General features: G+C 44.0%; 1 protein-coding gene across 1 annotated transcript in view; it reads left to right on the forward strand.

Annotated features, from left to right (window-relative positions):
* The window catches only part of pdzrn3b (PDZ domain containing RING finger 3b), a gene marked incomplete at its 5' end in the record, with an annotated part of 88,165 nt that extends 70,816 nt beyond the window's left edge, over nucleotides 1-17,349 (forward strand). The window contains 7 exon segments of the mRNA XM_014340596.1: nucleotides 10,604-10,857; nucleotides 12,062-12,146; nucleotides 13,855-13,953; nucleotides 14,044-14,106; nucleotides 14,208-14,309; nucleotides 14,504-14,620; nucleotides 14,981-17,349. Of these exon segments, the coding sequence (XP_014196082.1) occupies nucleotides 10,604-10,857; nucleotides 12,062-12,146; nucleotides 13,855-13,953; nucleotides 14,044-14,106; nucleotides 14,208-14,309; nucleotides 14,504-14,620; nucleotides 14,981-16,486 (2,226 nt within the window).
* Between the last annotated feature and the right edge of the window lie 1,076 nt (nucleotides 17,350-18,425).

Here is an 18,425-nt window from a genome sequence, read left to right on the forward strand (position 1 = left end):
TAACTTCCATCCTTGTGTCATCTTGCTTGGAAGTTGCTCCGGATCGAGAGAGCGTTCACCCACCTTTCCGACTCACGGCTCTCATGTCAGTGAGTCACTCTGTGGAGAAAGTCGGCGTGCCGGCTTCAGCAGCACAGATCATCTCTGTTTCACTGAGGCGTCTGTGCCTCTAACAAGCCAATCGGCTGCCTCACCTGACAGCACAGATCTCACCTTTTTTCTCCTTCTTCTGGTGTACATCATATTTTAAAATGTGAGGAATACTTTTTTTCTGTGGTGTACTGAGACTTTGCTTGCTTTTTACAGGTTACTGTTGTTTGCAACTTTAAAACAAAAGGGGAAAAGATACATGTTTTTGTGTTTCGTGTTGCCTCACCAGTGGCTCCAATGTCAAAAATATTAGTTTTATTTTTTTACCTACAACAGACAAAAAGAGCCAAGTCTCACAGTGCCAACATTGCTTAAACAATCACTGACTGTAAATGCTTTAACCTCTATCATTAGTACTTAAGGAACTTTTAAGAATTGCTTGTCTGTCCTGAAACTAAAGCAAAGTCGATTGTGATCGGGTCAAGTATTTGTTTGCTGTGCTTTTGCTTTAAATTGAAATAGTGGAGCAAAGGATCCGGGCTCTAGTGAGCTGATCTGTTATCAGTCTTTTATGTGTTACAGTACAGACAGACTTAGTCCAACCCCCCCGTCCCGACACATTTAGTGTTTAATCATTACATGTGTCCTACTGGCGTGGGGGGATCCACTGTCTTTAACTTTCCTTCTAGCATTAGTTAATGATAGCCAAGCTGAGACACATGCTACCTGACTGCAGGCTATTGCAGGGGTTAAATCATTAAATATGCATCAGTGTGATGATCTGCTGCATGAATGATCATCACACTAATCCTAAACTGTCAGAATGCACGATTTTTTGGGGGGCTTGTTTTGTCCTTTTTGGTTTTCTTCAAAACATATTGTAAACTTAAGCTTACTTGTCACTTGTTACCTCACGTGGTTAACAGTGTTTTTTAGTTTTTAGTGTCAGTCCAATTAGTGTGACAGTGTCTCATGAGACCTACCCAGCGTGATGCATAGACTGGTAATGGAATGGTATTTCATGCTTGCCGCGTCCCTGTAAATAACCATTTTCGTCTTTCGCTGTGAGATCAGATTATCTAGTGTCATCTTAGATTTAAAGGCCCAGAAAATGTCAGGTTTACAACATCAGATATCACTTTTGGAAGGAGAGAGTGTCGCTGTATCAGAGTGTTTTCAGTCTGTTGACTAAAAGCGAGCGTTTCAGGCCCTAAAATGGTGTTGTGTTTGTCTCTTTCAACCTGCAGCTTTTTTCCTGAAGGCTTGTATGACTTGTTTTGCTTCCACTGAGTAAATCAATTCACAGCTAATAAAAACAAGTTTACAGCTTCTTGAAACGCCTTTACTGCAGAAATGAAGAGAGGGTAAAATCTGTCGGGCGGAGAAGAATTACGTCTGTCACAGACGATGAGCTCCGAAAGGCGGTCTGAGAAACGCTAGCTGTCAAAACGAGTGATTCAGACTGCTTCGGTATTGATTCAGTGATTCAGCTCCTCTCCTCAGAGTAATGATACCTCTGGTAAACATCTCCACCGGGATCAGACCACAAGTGGACTTTGTTTTTGATTGAAATAATTATCTGCTGTGCAACTTGTTTAATTTTTCTTTTCTTTTTTTCAATTTATTTACTTATTTATTGCAATATTTGATGTAAAGTGCGCAAATTGCACTGAAGCCTGGTTTCTGATCGTTTTGTCTCTGCAGTCTGATGGTGGCTGCGAGCTCATTAGAGCTTAGTCTCACTGAAGGCGGGCACATAGCTCTGGCGCTCATGCATAAACCATTCGGTAAAATGAATATGTAGTGCATGTTTGCGCTGCATGCTCTTTCATAGTACAGTAGAAGGCGATGAGTGAAATATTATATGTGAGCAAATTCTCAGCTTGTACCTCTGGGGGCGATTCTGGGAAGCCGTTTTTTTCCTCCCTCTCCTCACTGATAACACACAGGCAGATCCTCTTGATCAGCGGCCCTGGCACGGCGCCCGCTCCACTCTGCTCGTCATCTCTCCAAGGACTTAATAATCCATGAACACTTGAAATCTTTCCAGTTCATTAAACACCTTAGCTCTAAATCCCATGTTGGGAGTATGAGGAATATGGTTTTGCACTGTTCTATAAAAGTCAGCAGAGTTGCACATCTTTTTTTTCTGTTTGTTTGTTTGTTTTTTTTCTACCTCGAGGCATTTTTAAGCAGTCCTGGCAGGATTCGAAACACTCAGTTGACTTGGTAACTTGAGCAATCTGTTTGGGAAGAATTCATTAAGAGGATCTGCATACATTACTGTCTCCAAGGAATTGCAGTTTTTTTTTTTGTTTACAGTGCTGACTGTCAATAGAGCCATTCTGGAGATCAAACACGGTTAGGGTCTATCAATCGCAGCCAACGCTGCAGTCTGTAGAAGTGTTTTCCCTTTTCGTCACGATCATTAAAGGCCTGAGCTGCAGTGGGCTCAGCGCTCCCTTTTCAACTTGACCCCTCTGACAGCGCTGAACCCTCGGCCCCTTTCTTCAAAGCTTCAAGGTAAGCGCCGTGTGGAGATGTAAGCTCAGCTGCTTTTGTCAGAGACTAGAAGGTAGAGGCCTTGGAAACTCTGTATGACAGTCCTACGGCACTTAATCTCTCAGAAGCGCTCCGTAATGGCTGTGGCGCCGTGCAGCAGCTCTTATGAGACCCGAGCTTAATTAGAGCCTCAGCACAAACTGCCCACTGCGGCTCAGATCCATGCTGAACTGATCTGGACTGTTGTTTGCCTGCTAAATCTTTTGCTTTCTTAGCTCCCGCTTTCTGTATTTTTTTTATTTTCCTCTGTTCCATGCATGTTAAACCAAAAGCGACTGATCTGCTGAGCAAAAGAAGTTTGCAAATGAGTCCGCTGGAACATTTCCTATCCGGAGCTTTCCACGCACCGCTGCCTAATTAGCCACATTTCTGATTGAACGCTGCTAAGATGTCACGCTCGGCTCAAGAAGCCAAGTTGTCATAGCGCCAGATGGTCTCAGTGCGACATCTTCTCCACCAAGCAGACAAAAAAATGAGATGGAAATATTTGTACAAAACACTTTCTTCATCCAGTCAGTCCTCCGCCCCCCTTGTCCCGCTGTCAGAGACCCCCTCTGTCTTCAAAGACCCAGCTCTGCCTGCTCCTTGGCACCCCGTAACGAAGCCTGACACGGACAGCGTGCAGAGACAAAGCAGGGACCGCCAGCGCTAGAGCATGGCCGGCGGAGCCCGGCACTGTGTGCTTTTAATAACGGCGAAGATCGGTCCCGGTGTGCCGTCACATCTGTTAAACACTGGAGCAGGTGGCTGACTGCCACGGTGGAGCGCTCACAGGAGCCTGTGTACTTAGTGTGAGCCTAAAGCAAATGGCAGAGAGGGATCACAGAGACATAACACGATGCTGACAGTACAGCAGTATAACACTGCGAGCCAGCTGCGAGTCTCTCAAACAGACCTTTAATGGACTTTGACAGAATATTGGCACACTTAATAGGTGTAGCATGAGATGGTGTTAGATATTTCTTGAGAGATTAACTCAACCAGTCTCTGCCACACAATTGCCGAAACAATTTTTCCTTTGTTTTTTTAGGAGGAATTGTCAAAGGAAGCACAACAAACGCACAGTCTTGGGTTAACCTGATATCGTTGTTATGTTAGCTGATTTCTTGGTGGTCTGAATAAACCAGAAGGGATGTATTAGCCTGCCAACTTCAGATTTAGCTGAAACTGAACCTACAAGCTAATCCCCTACAAAGCTATCATTACTTTGATGTAGCTTTTCCACCAGTGGAAATAACTGACAAGTAAGTATTAATTAAAGTCATGCTCTTATGCTTTTGCCAACCCCTACTAGAGTGGCTTTGTGTGATTCACAGTTCAGAATAATCCTTTTTTATCTTATTTGCAGTCAGGGTGAAGTCTCTCATTTCAGCCACGAGCCCATTTTAGCTTCCTTCTGAATCCCTTAAAGCAAGTATACGTTATTTGTTTGTCATTTGCAAACAGAAGGTTTGAACAGCAGGGTAGCAAGGCTTCCAAAACTTTAAAAATCGCGGTTATGTCTCATTTCCTGAAAAACTCCCATCTCCCACAATGGCTTAGATCCATTTCCTGTCAGAAAATCAGCATTTTCTGCCCAGTTACAGTTAAAAGATTGACTGATTGACTGCGAGTGTCGTGCAAAACACCAGGCTATGTCTTCACTGCAACTTTGCCATGTTTCACTTCACCAGCATCAGTCTTTGCACAGATAGTGTAAATATGTCGATTCACAATTTTATTGGAGTTTACTGTCTACTGCAGCATATTTTCAAAGAGTTTTTATGCTATAAAGTCCAAAAAAAATAAGTTAGGCAAGAAAAATCTTATTTCCATCCTCAGTTACTTTGACAGAGTAGCATCTTCTGTAATATTTACACCTCTGATTAAGTCTCACAAGTGTGGCTTTATTTTGATACAAAGATTTTTTACACAGTTTGTAATTGCAGAAAAATACTCTTCTCTTTTAGTGGCATGATGTTTTTTTTTCTTCTCATTTAAAAAGACAAGGACCAGTTACCAAAAGCTTCGACAAATTCCTCCCAACTATAACTCCATATGGTACTTAAAAGCTATAACCTATACACATTATATGAAAATATAATAGAGTACACAAACCTACATAGATTTATATTTCAAGCACATTGTGTTTTAGTACAGTGACGTTTGCTCTATAAAGAAAATTGATACTGACTTTGACAAACAGGTAAAGTTTAACAATTTTGTAATTTTTTTCTTTTTTTTAAATGACTGTTGTCTTTGCTCACTCAATAATGACTTAAAGTAAAACCTACCAAGTTGAACTGGCTTAAACTGTTGTCATTGTTATGGACAAACACTAGCCACAGACCCGATGCCATTATAAGACGATAGAATAGGTCCTAGTCGGCTTTGAATAGGTTGTCTTCTAATTAGTTAGGTGTGTGTGCTCATAGTAAAGGTCACCTAATTAGTTTCACTCAGCTGTTGTTTTATAGGAGCAGCAGTGCTTCACCCTGATTGTCACAGCGGGTACATGATTAAAAGATTGGTGATTATATAATAAGTGTTCATGAACCTTGTAAGCAGAGCTTTATTCATGTACTTATTATATACAGCACTCAGCCACAACAGTTAATACTGTTGCCCACTTAATACCCACTTAATGCTGTTAGCCAAAACAGCTCTGATCCCCTCAGGGTCACGCAGATCCTCTGGAGGTGTCTTGGTATCCAGCACCAGGACCTTGGAAGCAGATGTTTGATTTCTGGGTGTTTTTCAGTATCTGGCCTCTCCCACATGGCATTGACTAAGAGCTCTTTTTCTGATTTAGTGTCCTAGTATAATGTAGTTATGGCCATGGATGGCTCCAGTATGTCCCATCTCGACGCAGATTGTGGCTTTTCGTATTTACTTTTCTGTCCCCCACCCCCTCCTCTCCCCTAAGAGCAAAAATGTCTTTGCTGCCATGGACAAATAGACTTGGCCCTGGCAAAGAGCTGTGATGGGGTAAGTGTGTGTTTATAGTGTGGGTCGACATCTGTGTAGCTGGACAGTTAGGGGGCGCCTGAGGCACTGGTGTGAGATAAGTGCGTAAATGAAACATGGCACAATCCTTAGGTTTCAACCTGACTGCTGATATGAGCAGCCCCGTGAACCTGACCCTTCACTTTGCCTTATACCTGTAATTTCATACATGTGCTGAGGGGCAGAGAGCGATGTTCCCCACACTCTGCTCAGGCAGGCCGGGCTACACAAGCACACAGTGGGAGATACAGGCGTGCAAAAGCTATTTAAAAAATGATGTCTAATAGTCTATTTGAAAAGAATTTATTATAAAGAGATTGAAAGCAGAAGACAAATGGAGTGAGGTGAAGTTCAGCATCTCCATCAGACACACATCACACCTTCATTTGGGCTCATTAGGCCTGAGATGGGGAGCAGAACGCGTACTGAAGTAATCTGTTTTATCCACAGCTGATCAGTTAAGAAGCCAATGTCCCATGCTTCAATCAGATTAGGTGAAAGTAAACAGCAGTATCTCTTTCAGCCAGCATTAAGTTTTTAGCTGTTTGTTCTGTAATCCTCTGTAAGCTTGCAGGCTGCTGTAAATAAAGACTGCTGTGTTTCTAAGCCTCCTGCTGTGGAGAGTTTCCTGCCTGGTCAGTTAAAAAACAAAATGCTGATTTTTTTGAAAGACTTAAAAAAAAAAAAACACTTTAAGTGTGCACAAAAATCATCAATTGCTTCTCAGGTTTTTCCTCTCATGAAGATGCTTTAAAGTGAAATAAAAGAGGGATTAGCTGTGCTTTATGAGTAGAATGACCTACATTCAGGCTGCCACTCAAACGTAGTATAGGCCCCACTGAATATAAGCCTTCAGTCTCTCTATAATGTCAGCGCTCCTTTCTGTTGGGAAATACAGATTTGGAAGAATTTGTCTAAGAAGTGTACCCAACCAGAAAGACGAGTGCTCCGGCTTTCAAACTGCTTGAAAATGCTCGACTATAGAGTGAAGTTCCCAGGGTTTCCTCTGCCACACTGTCAAAGGCACCGTGTGTCTGGCAGAGTTTCCACTCTGCTCACCTCGCCGCATCTCCCCGAGGAACAGAAACACTGGCTCTCTTCTTTATTAAAGGATTATGTGGTGAATCAATAGCCATATCAAAGACTAATGCTACATTCACTTAATATCCTGCAAAGCCTTTCCTGTATGATGATGATTAGAACTGGTGGGAGGGGGGCTGTCTTACTGCCATTATAGTGTATCGGGCTGGTTTAGTCTCATTTTAGCTCATCCAGAATGCTCCTGTTAGCATACTGTTAGCATAGCGTTTCCATTTATCATTAGCTGCAGTAGACTTTGCCATGCTGGTGTCCAGTGTTGGGATTATTATTCAAAGAAAAAGTAATGTATTATACATTTCTTGTTACTTTTATTAAAAGTAACAAAGTGTTAGCATGCTGTTTGTGCAGAAGCTTGCAAAGAGCCAAAGTCGTGTTAGCATCTTAATGCGGTTGTTTCTATCCTGGATGCAGGTTGCAGTTAGCATCACACTCCTGTTCTTTTGTGCAATAAAAATAATAATAATATCAATTTCCTCCTCCCACATACAAACTCAAATCGGCTGAATGTAATGTGAGCCTGCAGGAAGGAAAAAAGCATCACTACTAGTGTCATTCCTACAACATCAGTATTTATGTCATTGCAACCAGCCACTTAGAGCAAGCTGCTCATTAATATTATTATTGACATATTCATCCACCTTGCCCTCTTCCTTACGCAAACTTTGACACTCTTTAAGCTCCCTGAGCTGACTCCCCTAAAGCGAAAAGCCCTGAAGGCAACGCTGACAAGCAAGCATTTAGTATTTTTCCAGCCTTTTCCCTGAATTGCAGAGCTATGACATCACATCAACATGATTGGCGAGTTGAAATTATGAGTGATAACAGTGTCCGATTCAAAACTACGACTATAATTTGCGGTGGAGTGCCCTTTATGTTTTTTCCACCACAGCAAAAATTCATAAAGCCACTTTTTACTCTGTGTCTTTAAGCCCACACACACACCCCTCACTGATTGGATGCATATGGGAAAGTTTGGAGTTTAGTATCTTACCCGGCAACACTTAGACTGCAGAAGCACCCACCGTTCAATTAGCAGATAACCCATTTCACCTTATGAGCGATGATGTGGTGCAGTACACATGTGGCAAGCATGAACTAAAAGCTTGAGTTACAGCAGAGCTTAGAGAACCGTCCTGTCTATTACATTTATTATCCTTGATTACAGTTATTTCCCTTGTTTTTCATCATAATCATTCTCGTATTTAAAGAAGCTCGATTTCACTGGGGATATCTGATTAAATAAAAACTAAATAGAAATGGAAAACAGAGGCCGCCTCGCTCCATGCAGTGTAATATGAATATAATAATCAAAGAGATGAAGCCCACTGCCTGGCAGATAAGCATTTCTGGCAGCAGGTTGCCAATCACTGAAGAGACAATACACAGAGAGTCCCACATCAACATCTCAATCCAGCCTGATTTGCCTTCCAGAGCATCTGAGCTCGATGGCTCACACCTGCTGCCCCTTATTATTACCCAGCAGGCTGAAGACTGACACAGCTACCACACGAAGCACCGAGGAAGAGCGCTCCGTAGCACGAAAGTCCTGTGATACAGGTCGTCCGCTCTGCTTTTGCTTCAGATGTGATCATTTATTGAAGGAAAATCGGTGAATAACAAAGTCACAGCTGTGTAAATTCCACCACTGCAACGGTCGTTTGATTTCAAACTAATTAGTATTCCTTTAAGTGGGGCTTTGCCGCCCTCTTGTCATTAAAACGGATTTAAGCCAGGCCTCTCAGAGGATGCGCCGGAGGATGACGGAGTAATTTCTGCATGTCAGTCATCGTGGTGTCAGCGTGAAGAACACATCTCAAGGCGAACTCGGCCTTCAGTTGCAGCTGAGCAGCTGCTAAACCTGTTAAAGTCTGGCTTGTTTGGCTGCGCGTGTAAACTGAGTTGTGCGCTCTGAACTGCGGCTGAGTTGGGGCTTGACACGGCGCAGTTTGGGGATCTCAGCGGTGCCGAGGCATTGTGTATTGTGTCGGGAGAGTGTTGTGGGTTTTTTCCCAGTGTGCCGCAAAGGGTCGCTCCGTGTCAGAGGTGAGCCTAGTGAATGGAGGCTGTGGGACCCCCTCCACAGTTGGGAGGAGACTCTCCCCCCCTATTGAGAGCACTGAGGCAGAATGCTGTAGGCACAACAAGAAGGGGACTAAAGGCTTTATCTCTGGTTCACTGCCTTCAAGTAGGCTCGGGATTCCTGGCAACCAGGTTTAACTGCTGGAGCCTGCGTGCAGAGGGGAGAAGGCACAAAGGCGCTTGTTTTCCTCAGCTGATGTGCAACATCGTGGCCTGCTGTGGGAAACAAAGATCAGTCCAGACATCAGGTCTGGACTGATTGAATTTCTTACATTAGCATTTTCTGTTATGATAAAACTTTTCTCACTGTTGAATTATTCCGAGCAAACCCAAATTAGCTATTAATTTTTTTATTTTTTTTTTGGCCAAGTTTTAATGTAGAAAAAGTTTAAAGTCCACTGTGATGATCCAATTATCCTGCAAACCCAGGATTAGCATTAATCTGCTCTGGTTATTAGCAGGCACATGGCCTCTCCCCACAGCGTTTCCTCCGTTTTCCAGCCTTTCTCTTTCAGCACATACTCAAGCCTAGCGCTTTTTGGTATACGTCCTCCTTTTATAAAAATATACCTTCACTTTTCACGTTCTGTGGGTCAAAGTCGGGTTGTGTGTATATACCACCGTTATCCCCCTGGAGGTGTTTTAATATTGCTGCTACTTCTGATGTGTCGGACTACAGTTAAGTCTGCAAACTGTGCTATGAATTGGAATGAGACTACTATAGCTGGGGGCAGGCACAGCAACCACCTACATGTTTATCAGAAAATTAATCCTCAGACGGGGACTTGCACGTGTGTCAGATGTGAAGAAGAGTGAAGAAGGGATGCTGGAGATTCATGACATGCCTAATGACCTGCAAACTACATACTGATGTGAGAAAGTAGCTTCATTCTAGGTAGAAATGAGCATGTGTGTGCGTGTGTGCGCAAACGCATCAGAGAAGCAGGAGGAGGAGACCTGTGAAATGAGAAGACCCTCAGGCTCAGATTCTATCAAAGCTCTCAACACATCCGGGAATCACAGACCAAAAAATTCCACATGACGTGGTGATTGAGAGCGGAACGGCAGCTCTGTGTAAACCCCGATAAAGTGTACTGACCCAGGCTGCGGATTACATGCAAGAAACCTCAGCTGTTAATAAAGTTTAGCGAGCCGCCGCTTGTTTTGGATTCGCTCCCAGTGTCGATCCTCCAGTAAATTTCCTGTAAGATTTAGCCTATAGCGATAAACCACAGATCTAATTTGTACACCCAGCCGTGACCTTCTTGGACAGCGTAGATCTGCGTGCAAGTCACACTGGGTCTGGTGACATGTTCTTTTAAGGGTCTGTGCTCATCTCTCATCAGCACTCAGACACTTTAAGTGGCTCAGCCACACTTAATTAGCCTCTTCTTCGCGACTCACTGCAGCTTTTTTGCTCAAATTAATCTTCTCAGGTTAGCGCCTGGCACCCACTCCACTGTCTCTGACGGGAGGTCAAATTTATCCTCTGCTAAGAAATTACTTAGCTAAACGAGGGCTTCTTCATGCAGCCACGGATAATAACCTCGATTAATTAAAGAGAGACTCTTCCTAATTAAGGTCTTACTCTGCGTGGTCCAACTGTGACCCTGTAAAACAAGCTGAAGGCGGTAATGAGTCATTTCTCAAACAGAACATTGCTTCTGATTTTGTGTGGGCATAGTGTGACGTGAGCTTCACAGAGAGAGCTCGGCACCAAATAGAAAAATAACCTTCTCCATTATTATCATGGTTATTGACCTTGGTGTCTCCTTCCTCCTTCCAGGTCAATGGAAAGGATCTCTCAAAGGCCACACACGACCAGGCGGTGGAGGCCTTCCGCACCGCCAAGGAGCCCATCGTGGTCCAGGTTCTGCGTCGGGCCCCTTACCCCAAAGTGGCCAACCCTGCCGTTGACACCCAAGTCACAGACATCAGCACCCAGACGGACATCACCCTCCAGCACATCATGGCCCTCACCAATCTGCCCCCCTCTTCACCCCCAATCTCAGAGCTGGAGGAGTATCTGCTTCCAGAGGAGTAAGTACCAGCTCGTTTTTTTTACTCAAGGAGTTCAACCTTGCAAGTTAGTGAGCACAGAACGGCACAAGAACAACTGGAGGCAGACTATTTCAAGAGTAGTCAGAGAACTCTTGTTTTAAATATAGAGAAGGCAGTTTATTCTGTAAATTATGTGTGGGACACACATTTGAACATTAAATAACTGTACATGTCGGGCCTGGTAAACTGATTTGTACACCCCTGAGTTTGTGGGGCACAAATGAAGGCATTAGCAGAGACCGTGGAATGTCAATGAAACTGTGTTGCTAACAATCTCTTCCCCTGTCACCGATTCAAAGTGTTCTAGTTACACATTAAACTAATCTCAAATTTGAGGTGGTTAATTAAACCGTCTACCAGTGGTTTTAAAAAAGGACACATTTGAAAGGGTCTCATAAGCCTTTATGTGTCGCCAGCCTTTCTGGACCATTTTTCTTCATCTTCTTAAAGCAAGGCCGGCTGCAGTTAAGCACACTCACCCTCAGTTGCTAAAGACCCCTCACGCCTTTTTCACAACTTGCTTGTTCAGAAATTCCTTTTGCCAAATAGAGAAGAGTGTCGAAATCTTTGTTGTTAGAACTCGGCAGTGTTGGAAAGGTCATGCCAGTTTTGGTCACCGTCCAACGTTTTACCTCAAATGCTAATTGAAAGAGCTTATCTTGCTCTGCAGAATGCACTGCTGTGATCGTGTAACACCAGTGTGGAAGTTTGAAGGGAAAATGTCCCTGTCACTCACGGGAGATAACAGCTCCTCCGGGGCACGCAGACACATTAAAATGATGGCCGTGCTCATTTGCACATTCTCAAAATGCATCTTTTGTTTCTGACTCCGTGTGTGTGTGAGCCCTGGAGCCTGGCTATACTTTCCACTCTGTGGCAGCAGGAGTCGCCCTTTAATGAATAATAGCGATTTAATTGATTTCCGAGACAAATTAATAACACGGCGTTAATTTGTGATTAGCTTCAGGCTGCAGTTTCAATGAATCTGATTCAAGAGTGATTTCTTCATTGAATTCTTATTACTTTCCCACTACTTCTCCATTTAATTTTCCAACTCTGGGGCAAAATTAAATCCAGATTGACAAACGCGTCACTACTTCTTGTTTCCTTTCCTAATGTGTGTGTTCAATTTGACTTCCACTCTTTTCCAATTTATCCTATTCTCTTTTTTTCCTTTCCTCAGGCATCCTCCTGGGCACGTGTACTTTGACCCTGATTTCCTTGAGGGTATACAGCAGGACATAGAGCGGGAGGAGCTGGAATATGAGGTAAAAACACCATCTCCGTTCTTAGTCGTCCACTCAATGAAGCTCTACTTTTGGGCAGAAGTGCATTATTGCTCCATAAGCAGACCTGAGGTCGTCTCGGCGTCTCCGCTCCAATGGCCTTGTTAGCGACCCCAAGCCCTGATATATTGCAGTTATTGATGGAGCAGTCTCCCTATGCGGAGACACTGAGATGCATGCCAGACAGGAATCGAGTTGCTGGTTTGTTCCAGCAGATGCACAACGGTGACATCATTACTTATTAGTGACAGGGCCTAATAAGTCTTCCTCTGCTCCTACGCAGTGGAGATGAGGCCCAGCGGATAATTAGATGGCACAAGATAATAGGGCTGCGGTGATGAATCTGACGATGCTAACAGAGGCTGGAAGAGGCCACGATCAAACCTCCATCGTGCACCTTCGTTGACCTCTGCCAACCCTCGCTCCCCCTCTTATTAAACCTCAGGGACCACCTGCCTGATATTAATAATATCTGTGGAGGTGCTCTTGAAGAATGACTCTGCTTCATAATGTTTAAATTCACACAACAGCAAATTAGCGATTAAATCAAATCCGACAGGTTGACCGCTAATTTGTTTATATTAATACCAGAAGCTTTTTTGTTTACTTTACTTTTCTTCCCAAATCATATTTATTGTTTTGTTTAGTTGTTTTTTTGCTAGTTAAAATAGATTCACACAGTCAGTGTTATGAATCCTGTATAATATAATCCAAATTAATGAATCCTATAGGTATCCCTGTGATTCAGTTCCATTTTATTTAGCACTAAATCACAGCAACAGTCACCTCGAAGCACTTCGTGTTGTAAGATGAAGACCCCAACAGTCATACTGGTGTTGGCCAGAGGGGCCGATGGCGCGATATGGCAGCCTCGCTTCTGTCAGCCTGCCCCAGGGCAGCTGTGGCTACAACTGTAGCTGCCTCCACCAGTGTATGAATGTGAGAGTGAATGAATAGTGGTATTGTAAAGCGCTTTGGGTGCCTAGAAAAGCGCTATATAAATCCAATCCATTATTATTATTATTATTATTATACGACCCACTATGCTGCGCTTGGCAACATTAGGAAGGAAAAACTCCCTTTAAACAGGAAGAAACCTCTGCAGAAGCTGCAGGTATTTAATAAATCCAGAAGAAAGACTGCTACAAACAGCTAGAAGCAACAATCTAAACTTCTAGTGTCGGTTTCAGCCATTCACGAGTATCACCCCTGCTTACCATACCTCACTATAGCATCACATTTACTGAATAAGAATAGTCATCTAATTCTTGGTGTTTTCCAGAGGTTTTTCCTCAAAGATGGTCTCCATTTTTTTAGCTGCGAGTTTTTTAGAATGTTAACCCCTTTCAGAATCTGCCCTCTGCCCCCAAAAACGAGCGCTGCTCATATCTTTATCTGTATCTGTGAGATTACACGTGTTGACAAGTGAAAAATGGCACTCTCCGCAACTGCAGTCCACTGCATCATCTCTCATTCTGTCAGAGGGCTTTGTCAGGAGCCTGTGGCCTTGCTGCCTCCAGCTGAAAGATTCATTACAGAGATTGATGGATCACTCCTTCTCTGGTGTCCCAGTTTTGATCCCATTTAGATAGTCCTGGGACACAGACGTATAAATACAGTGTTTCTCTGCTCTATGGGCCAAAATAATTCCAGCTATGTAGGTTATTAATTTGTGCATGTGTCTTTCCAGGAGGTGGATTTGTACAGAGACAACATTCAAGACAAGCTCGGCCTGACTATCTGTTATAGGACTGACGATGAGGATGAGGCTGGGATCTACATTAGTGAGGTATGTGGCGCAGGCGGACAGCGATTTCTTTGCCTGTTGGCGTCAATAACGCTCACTTTAACTCACAAATGTAATGTGTGCTCTTTTTAGATTGATCCAAACAGCATTGCAGCAAAAGATGGCAGAATTAGAGAAGGTGACAAAATCATACAGGTATGATTTCGTGTGTGTGTGCATGTTTCTGTGATCTCATATCATGACAGTCAACAAAAACAGCTTTTTTTAATTTAAATGGCTCTTTCTGTGTCAATAAGATCAACGGTGTTGAGATCCAAAATCGAGAGGATGCCGTGGCACTGCTAACCAGTGAGAGCAACCAGAACATCTCCCTGCTGGTGGCCAGGCCAGAGATCCAGGTAATTTCACAAACTGTTATTGGTGTCAACTCAATAAAGGTTTTAGTTTGGAACCAAATGTGATTTCACATCAAATTGATTCAAATCTGAAAACAGCACTTGGACTTTGAATAGCAGATGGTCTTTTTTGTGTGTGTGTGTGTGTGTAAAACTTTGCATCTAATGAGGCGTCTCTTCTCTCCGCCGCGTCTCAGCTGGATGAGGGCTGGATGGATGATGACAGGAACGACTTCCTGGATGACCTCCACATGGATATGCTGGAGCAGCAGCACCATCAGGCCATGCAGTTCACTGCCAGCATGCTGCAGCAGGTACGCGCACATGTGCGCAGCGTGAAGAGCGTGAGCACGCACAATCAATCCCCACTAACACATATGTCCATCAATAGATTATGTCGGCCGAGCCCGTTCTGGCGAGGTGAACAGATGCTCCGCGGTTTCCAACTGTTTTTTTCCATTAACAGAAATTGTCTTTGTTATGGAGAACCTCAGGCTCAGCGACACAGCCTTTGTTATTCGTCCATTTGTGACTAAAAGTGCAGTGAATGCTCATAATTAAAGCAGATGTGATATTAACAGTTTTGCACATATTTGTCCAAATGTGAAAAACAGTTGTGAAACAGTTACGCTTATTTCTTCCCCCTGTGCGGGCTGTTTGCTTGTTTTGTTTAGAAGAAGCACGAGGAGGATGGGGGCACCACAGATACAGCCACGCTGCTCTCTAACCATCACGAGAAGGACAGCGGCGTCGGCCGCACGGACGAGAGCACGCGAAACGACGAGAGCTCTGAGCAGGAGAACCTCGGCGATGACCAGACCACAGCCTCCAACACGCTGGGCAGCTGCAGAAAGCTGACCTACAGCCAGGACACGCTCGGCAGCACCGACCTGCCCTTCAGCAGCGAGTCGTTCATGTCGGTCGACTACGCCGACGCCGACTTCCTGGGCATTCCGGTTGACGAGTGCGAGCGCTTCAGGGAACTCCTGGAGCTCAAGTGCCAGATGAGGAGCAGTGGAGCCCAGGGCCTCTATGGGCAGGGCGGTGGAGCGGTGGGTCAGGACCAGGAGGGTGTGGACAAGGAGCTTGAGATGCTCAATGAAGAGCTGCGCACCATAGAGCTAGAGTGCCTGAACATCGTCCGCGCCCACAAGATGCAGCAGCTGAGGGAGCAGTGCCGTGAATCCTGGATGCTGCACAACAGCGGCTTCCGCAACTATAACACTAGCATAGATGCTCGCCGCCACGAGCTGTCAGACATCACGGAGCTGCCAGAGAAGTCTGACAAGGACAGCTCCAGTGCCTACAACACTGGTGAGAGCTGCCGCAGCACCCCTCTGACTCTGGAACTGTCTCCAGATAATTCGCTCCGTAGAGTAGCAGAAAACCAAGCTGGGCCGTCGGGCTCCAGTGGCAGGATGCTGAAGCCCCTCCTGTCTCCTGTGCAGGAAGCTTGCAGCCCGAGCCGGAGCAGAAGCTCATCCAAGGATCCAGATGGAGCGCTGCAGGCAGACGGCAAAGAGAGAAAGCCCGGAGAGTCTAGTAAGAGCGGGCGAGGCTTCTCTCAGCCGCACTCACCTTACAAGCACGCTCACATCCCCGCCCATGCCCAGCACTACCAGAGCTACATGCAGCTGATCCAGCAGAAGTCAGCCGTAGAGTACGCTCAGAGCCAGATGAGCCTGGTCAGCATGTGTCGGGATCCCATTACCCCCAGCGACCTGGAGCCTAAGATGGAGTGGAAGGTGAAGATCCGCAGCGACGGCACACGTTACATCACCAAGAGGCCCGTCCGGGACAAGCTGCTGAGGGAACGCGCCCTCCGGATTCACGAGGAGCGCAGCGGTATGACCACAGATGACGACGCCATAAGCGAGCTGAAGATGGGCCGCTACTGGAGCAAGGAAGAGAGGAAGCAGCACGCGGTGCGTGCCAAGGAGCAGAGGCAGCGCCGCGAGTTCATGAAGCAGAGCCGAGCCGACTGTCTGAAGGAGCAGGCCACCCTGGAGGACAAAAAGGAGCCGAACATCATCGAACTCAGCCACAAAAAGATGATGAAAAAGAGGAATAAGAAAATATTTGACAACTGGATGACCATTCAAGAACTTCTCACCCATGGTACCAAGTCACCAGATGGCACGAGGGTGTACAACTCCCTCCTGTCTGTGACTACGGTCTAAGTCCTGTTCAGGCCTGCTAGAGGAGAAGAGACTTGAGTGTAATGGTCTGTACATAGGACTCTAACAGCTGGGGTACAGATTCCTGCCTCGTTCAAGGTGGCAACACGTGTAAATAGGAAATAAACACCTTTTCTGTGTGAGCATTTTCCCCACTGCAGTGAAAAGAGGGCTCCTGAAACAACGGTTGGACCTCGAGTGAGTTGGATTAGGAGACCGTGTATGAGGAAGATTTTGGAAGCATAATTCAATAATCTCTTCTACCTTTGTGCCTGCTTTTTTGAAGATTTTTTTGAAACACAAATACAATATTTGACTTTTTGGAAGGTTTTGAAAGTGTGTAAAGACAGTGTGCCATACATTAAAAAGCCAGCATTTACACTATTTTACATTATTTTGTTCGTACTATATATCTCTTCAGTATTTTTGCTGTAATGTGTCCGTAATGCTTTTACCAAAACAATATTTTCCTGCGAGGTGAAACTCTTAACCTTTTCAAAAGGACTTTTTGTAAATTAAAAAAAATCCAACTTTTGTATCAAATTCACTTTGTTTTCCTTTCCCTTGAATGGTGCTGATCTCCCAAAGTTTAAAGCCACCAGCGATGTACCGTCTGTTACATAATGTAGAGAACATCATAACGTGATATCACCATGTATGTACGTATATTTAGAGAAAGACATTTCTCACGTTGCTGAAACTGAAATGTCTGTTTGTTCAAGCACACACTGTAGTTGCTTTGGTAGGGTTTCATGTATTGGTCAGAATAACAGCTTAAGCAAATCTTTAGTTAACCACCCAATTTGATGTCTTGTAAAATGAGAGAAATAATAAATTATTGTTTTATATATGACGAGCTTTGAAAACTTGTGAGAATTTTGTCATTTATAAGAGATGTTGTTTATTTCCTTCTGGCATTTTAGCATTTAAGTATTTTTACTCAATAAGGGGAGGTTGGACCAAAGTAGATGGTGCAAGACTCCAGTCAAAATATTCATGTCGATTAAGGTTTTTGAACCAAGTTTGAAAATGCACAGAAAAAGTGTTTTTGTTCAAAGACATGAAAGAAAACGGGACATTTCCACACAACAGTACGTGCTACTCCCTTTCTGGCTCTTACAGGTGCCTTTCAATAAAAAGTTACCATTTGGAAAAATTAACGAGGCATCTTTTTTCTCAAACTAGAGCCTGGATGTTCCCGTCCTCATGCTCGTTTTTGTCTCCCCCTCTTTTTTTTTTTTTTCCTGTGTAGAGCCAGTTCTCTACACAGCTCTCTTTGTGGAAGCAAAGAAGTTTTTTGGTGATATTCTTTATTAAAAGGTCCACTAATTAATAACGTATAGCAAAAACACTCTGACAAGAAATGTTTTGTTAATTTTATTCATTTATTTTTTAGTTTTTGAGGTTTTTACTGATGGGGTATTGTCGTTACCCCACCACACGGGCGGACAGGTTGGTGGTGTGGAGATCAAAGTTTGCGAAAACAATAACTCAACAAAAGGTGATGTAGGATTTTGAAATTCCTACCATAGATCCGTCTACTAAAAATCTCAGACAGGTTTGAATCTCAGTGACGTCGAGGTCAGAGGTTGCATTTTCCAAAAATCGTGTTAAAGGAAGTCACGTAGGATTTTCAGATTTATACCACACATGCATCGGCTAGAAGTCTGACTGGCAGCACTACGTTTGTTCTTTGTTTAGTTGAGTTTTTTTGGTTTGGAGACTGTAACCTACAAAGGCTACAATAGTTTGTTTAAACAGCACATGACTTTTATTTAAAACATCTCAACCCAACCTAATTTCCCACCAGTACAGAGTGATGTTGCTACAAATCTGCTCCTAAAAGCTTGAGTAGCTATTTCACTAAAGCTGTTAATGATTTGTGAACAATGCGTCTGTTAGTCAGTAACTGTAATTTACATTTTTTACATTTTTCCTTGTG

This window comes from Haplochromis burtoni, unplaced genomic scaffold, assembly GCF_018398535.1.
Source record: "Haplochromis burtoni strain Fernald_Lab_line unplaced genomic scaffold, NCSU_Asbu1 Contig_245, whole genome shotgun sequence".
NCBI lineage: Eukaryota > Metazoa > Chordata > Actinopteri > Cichliformes > Cichlidae > Haplochromis > Haplochromis burtoni.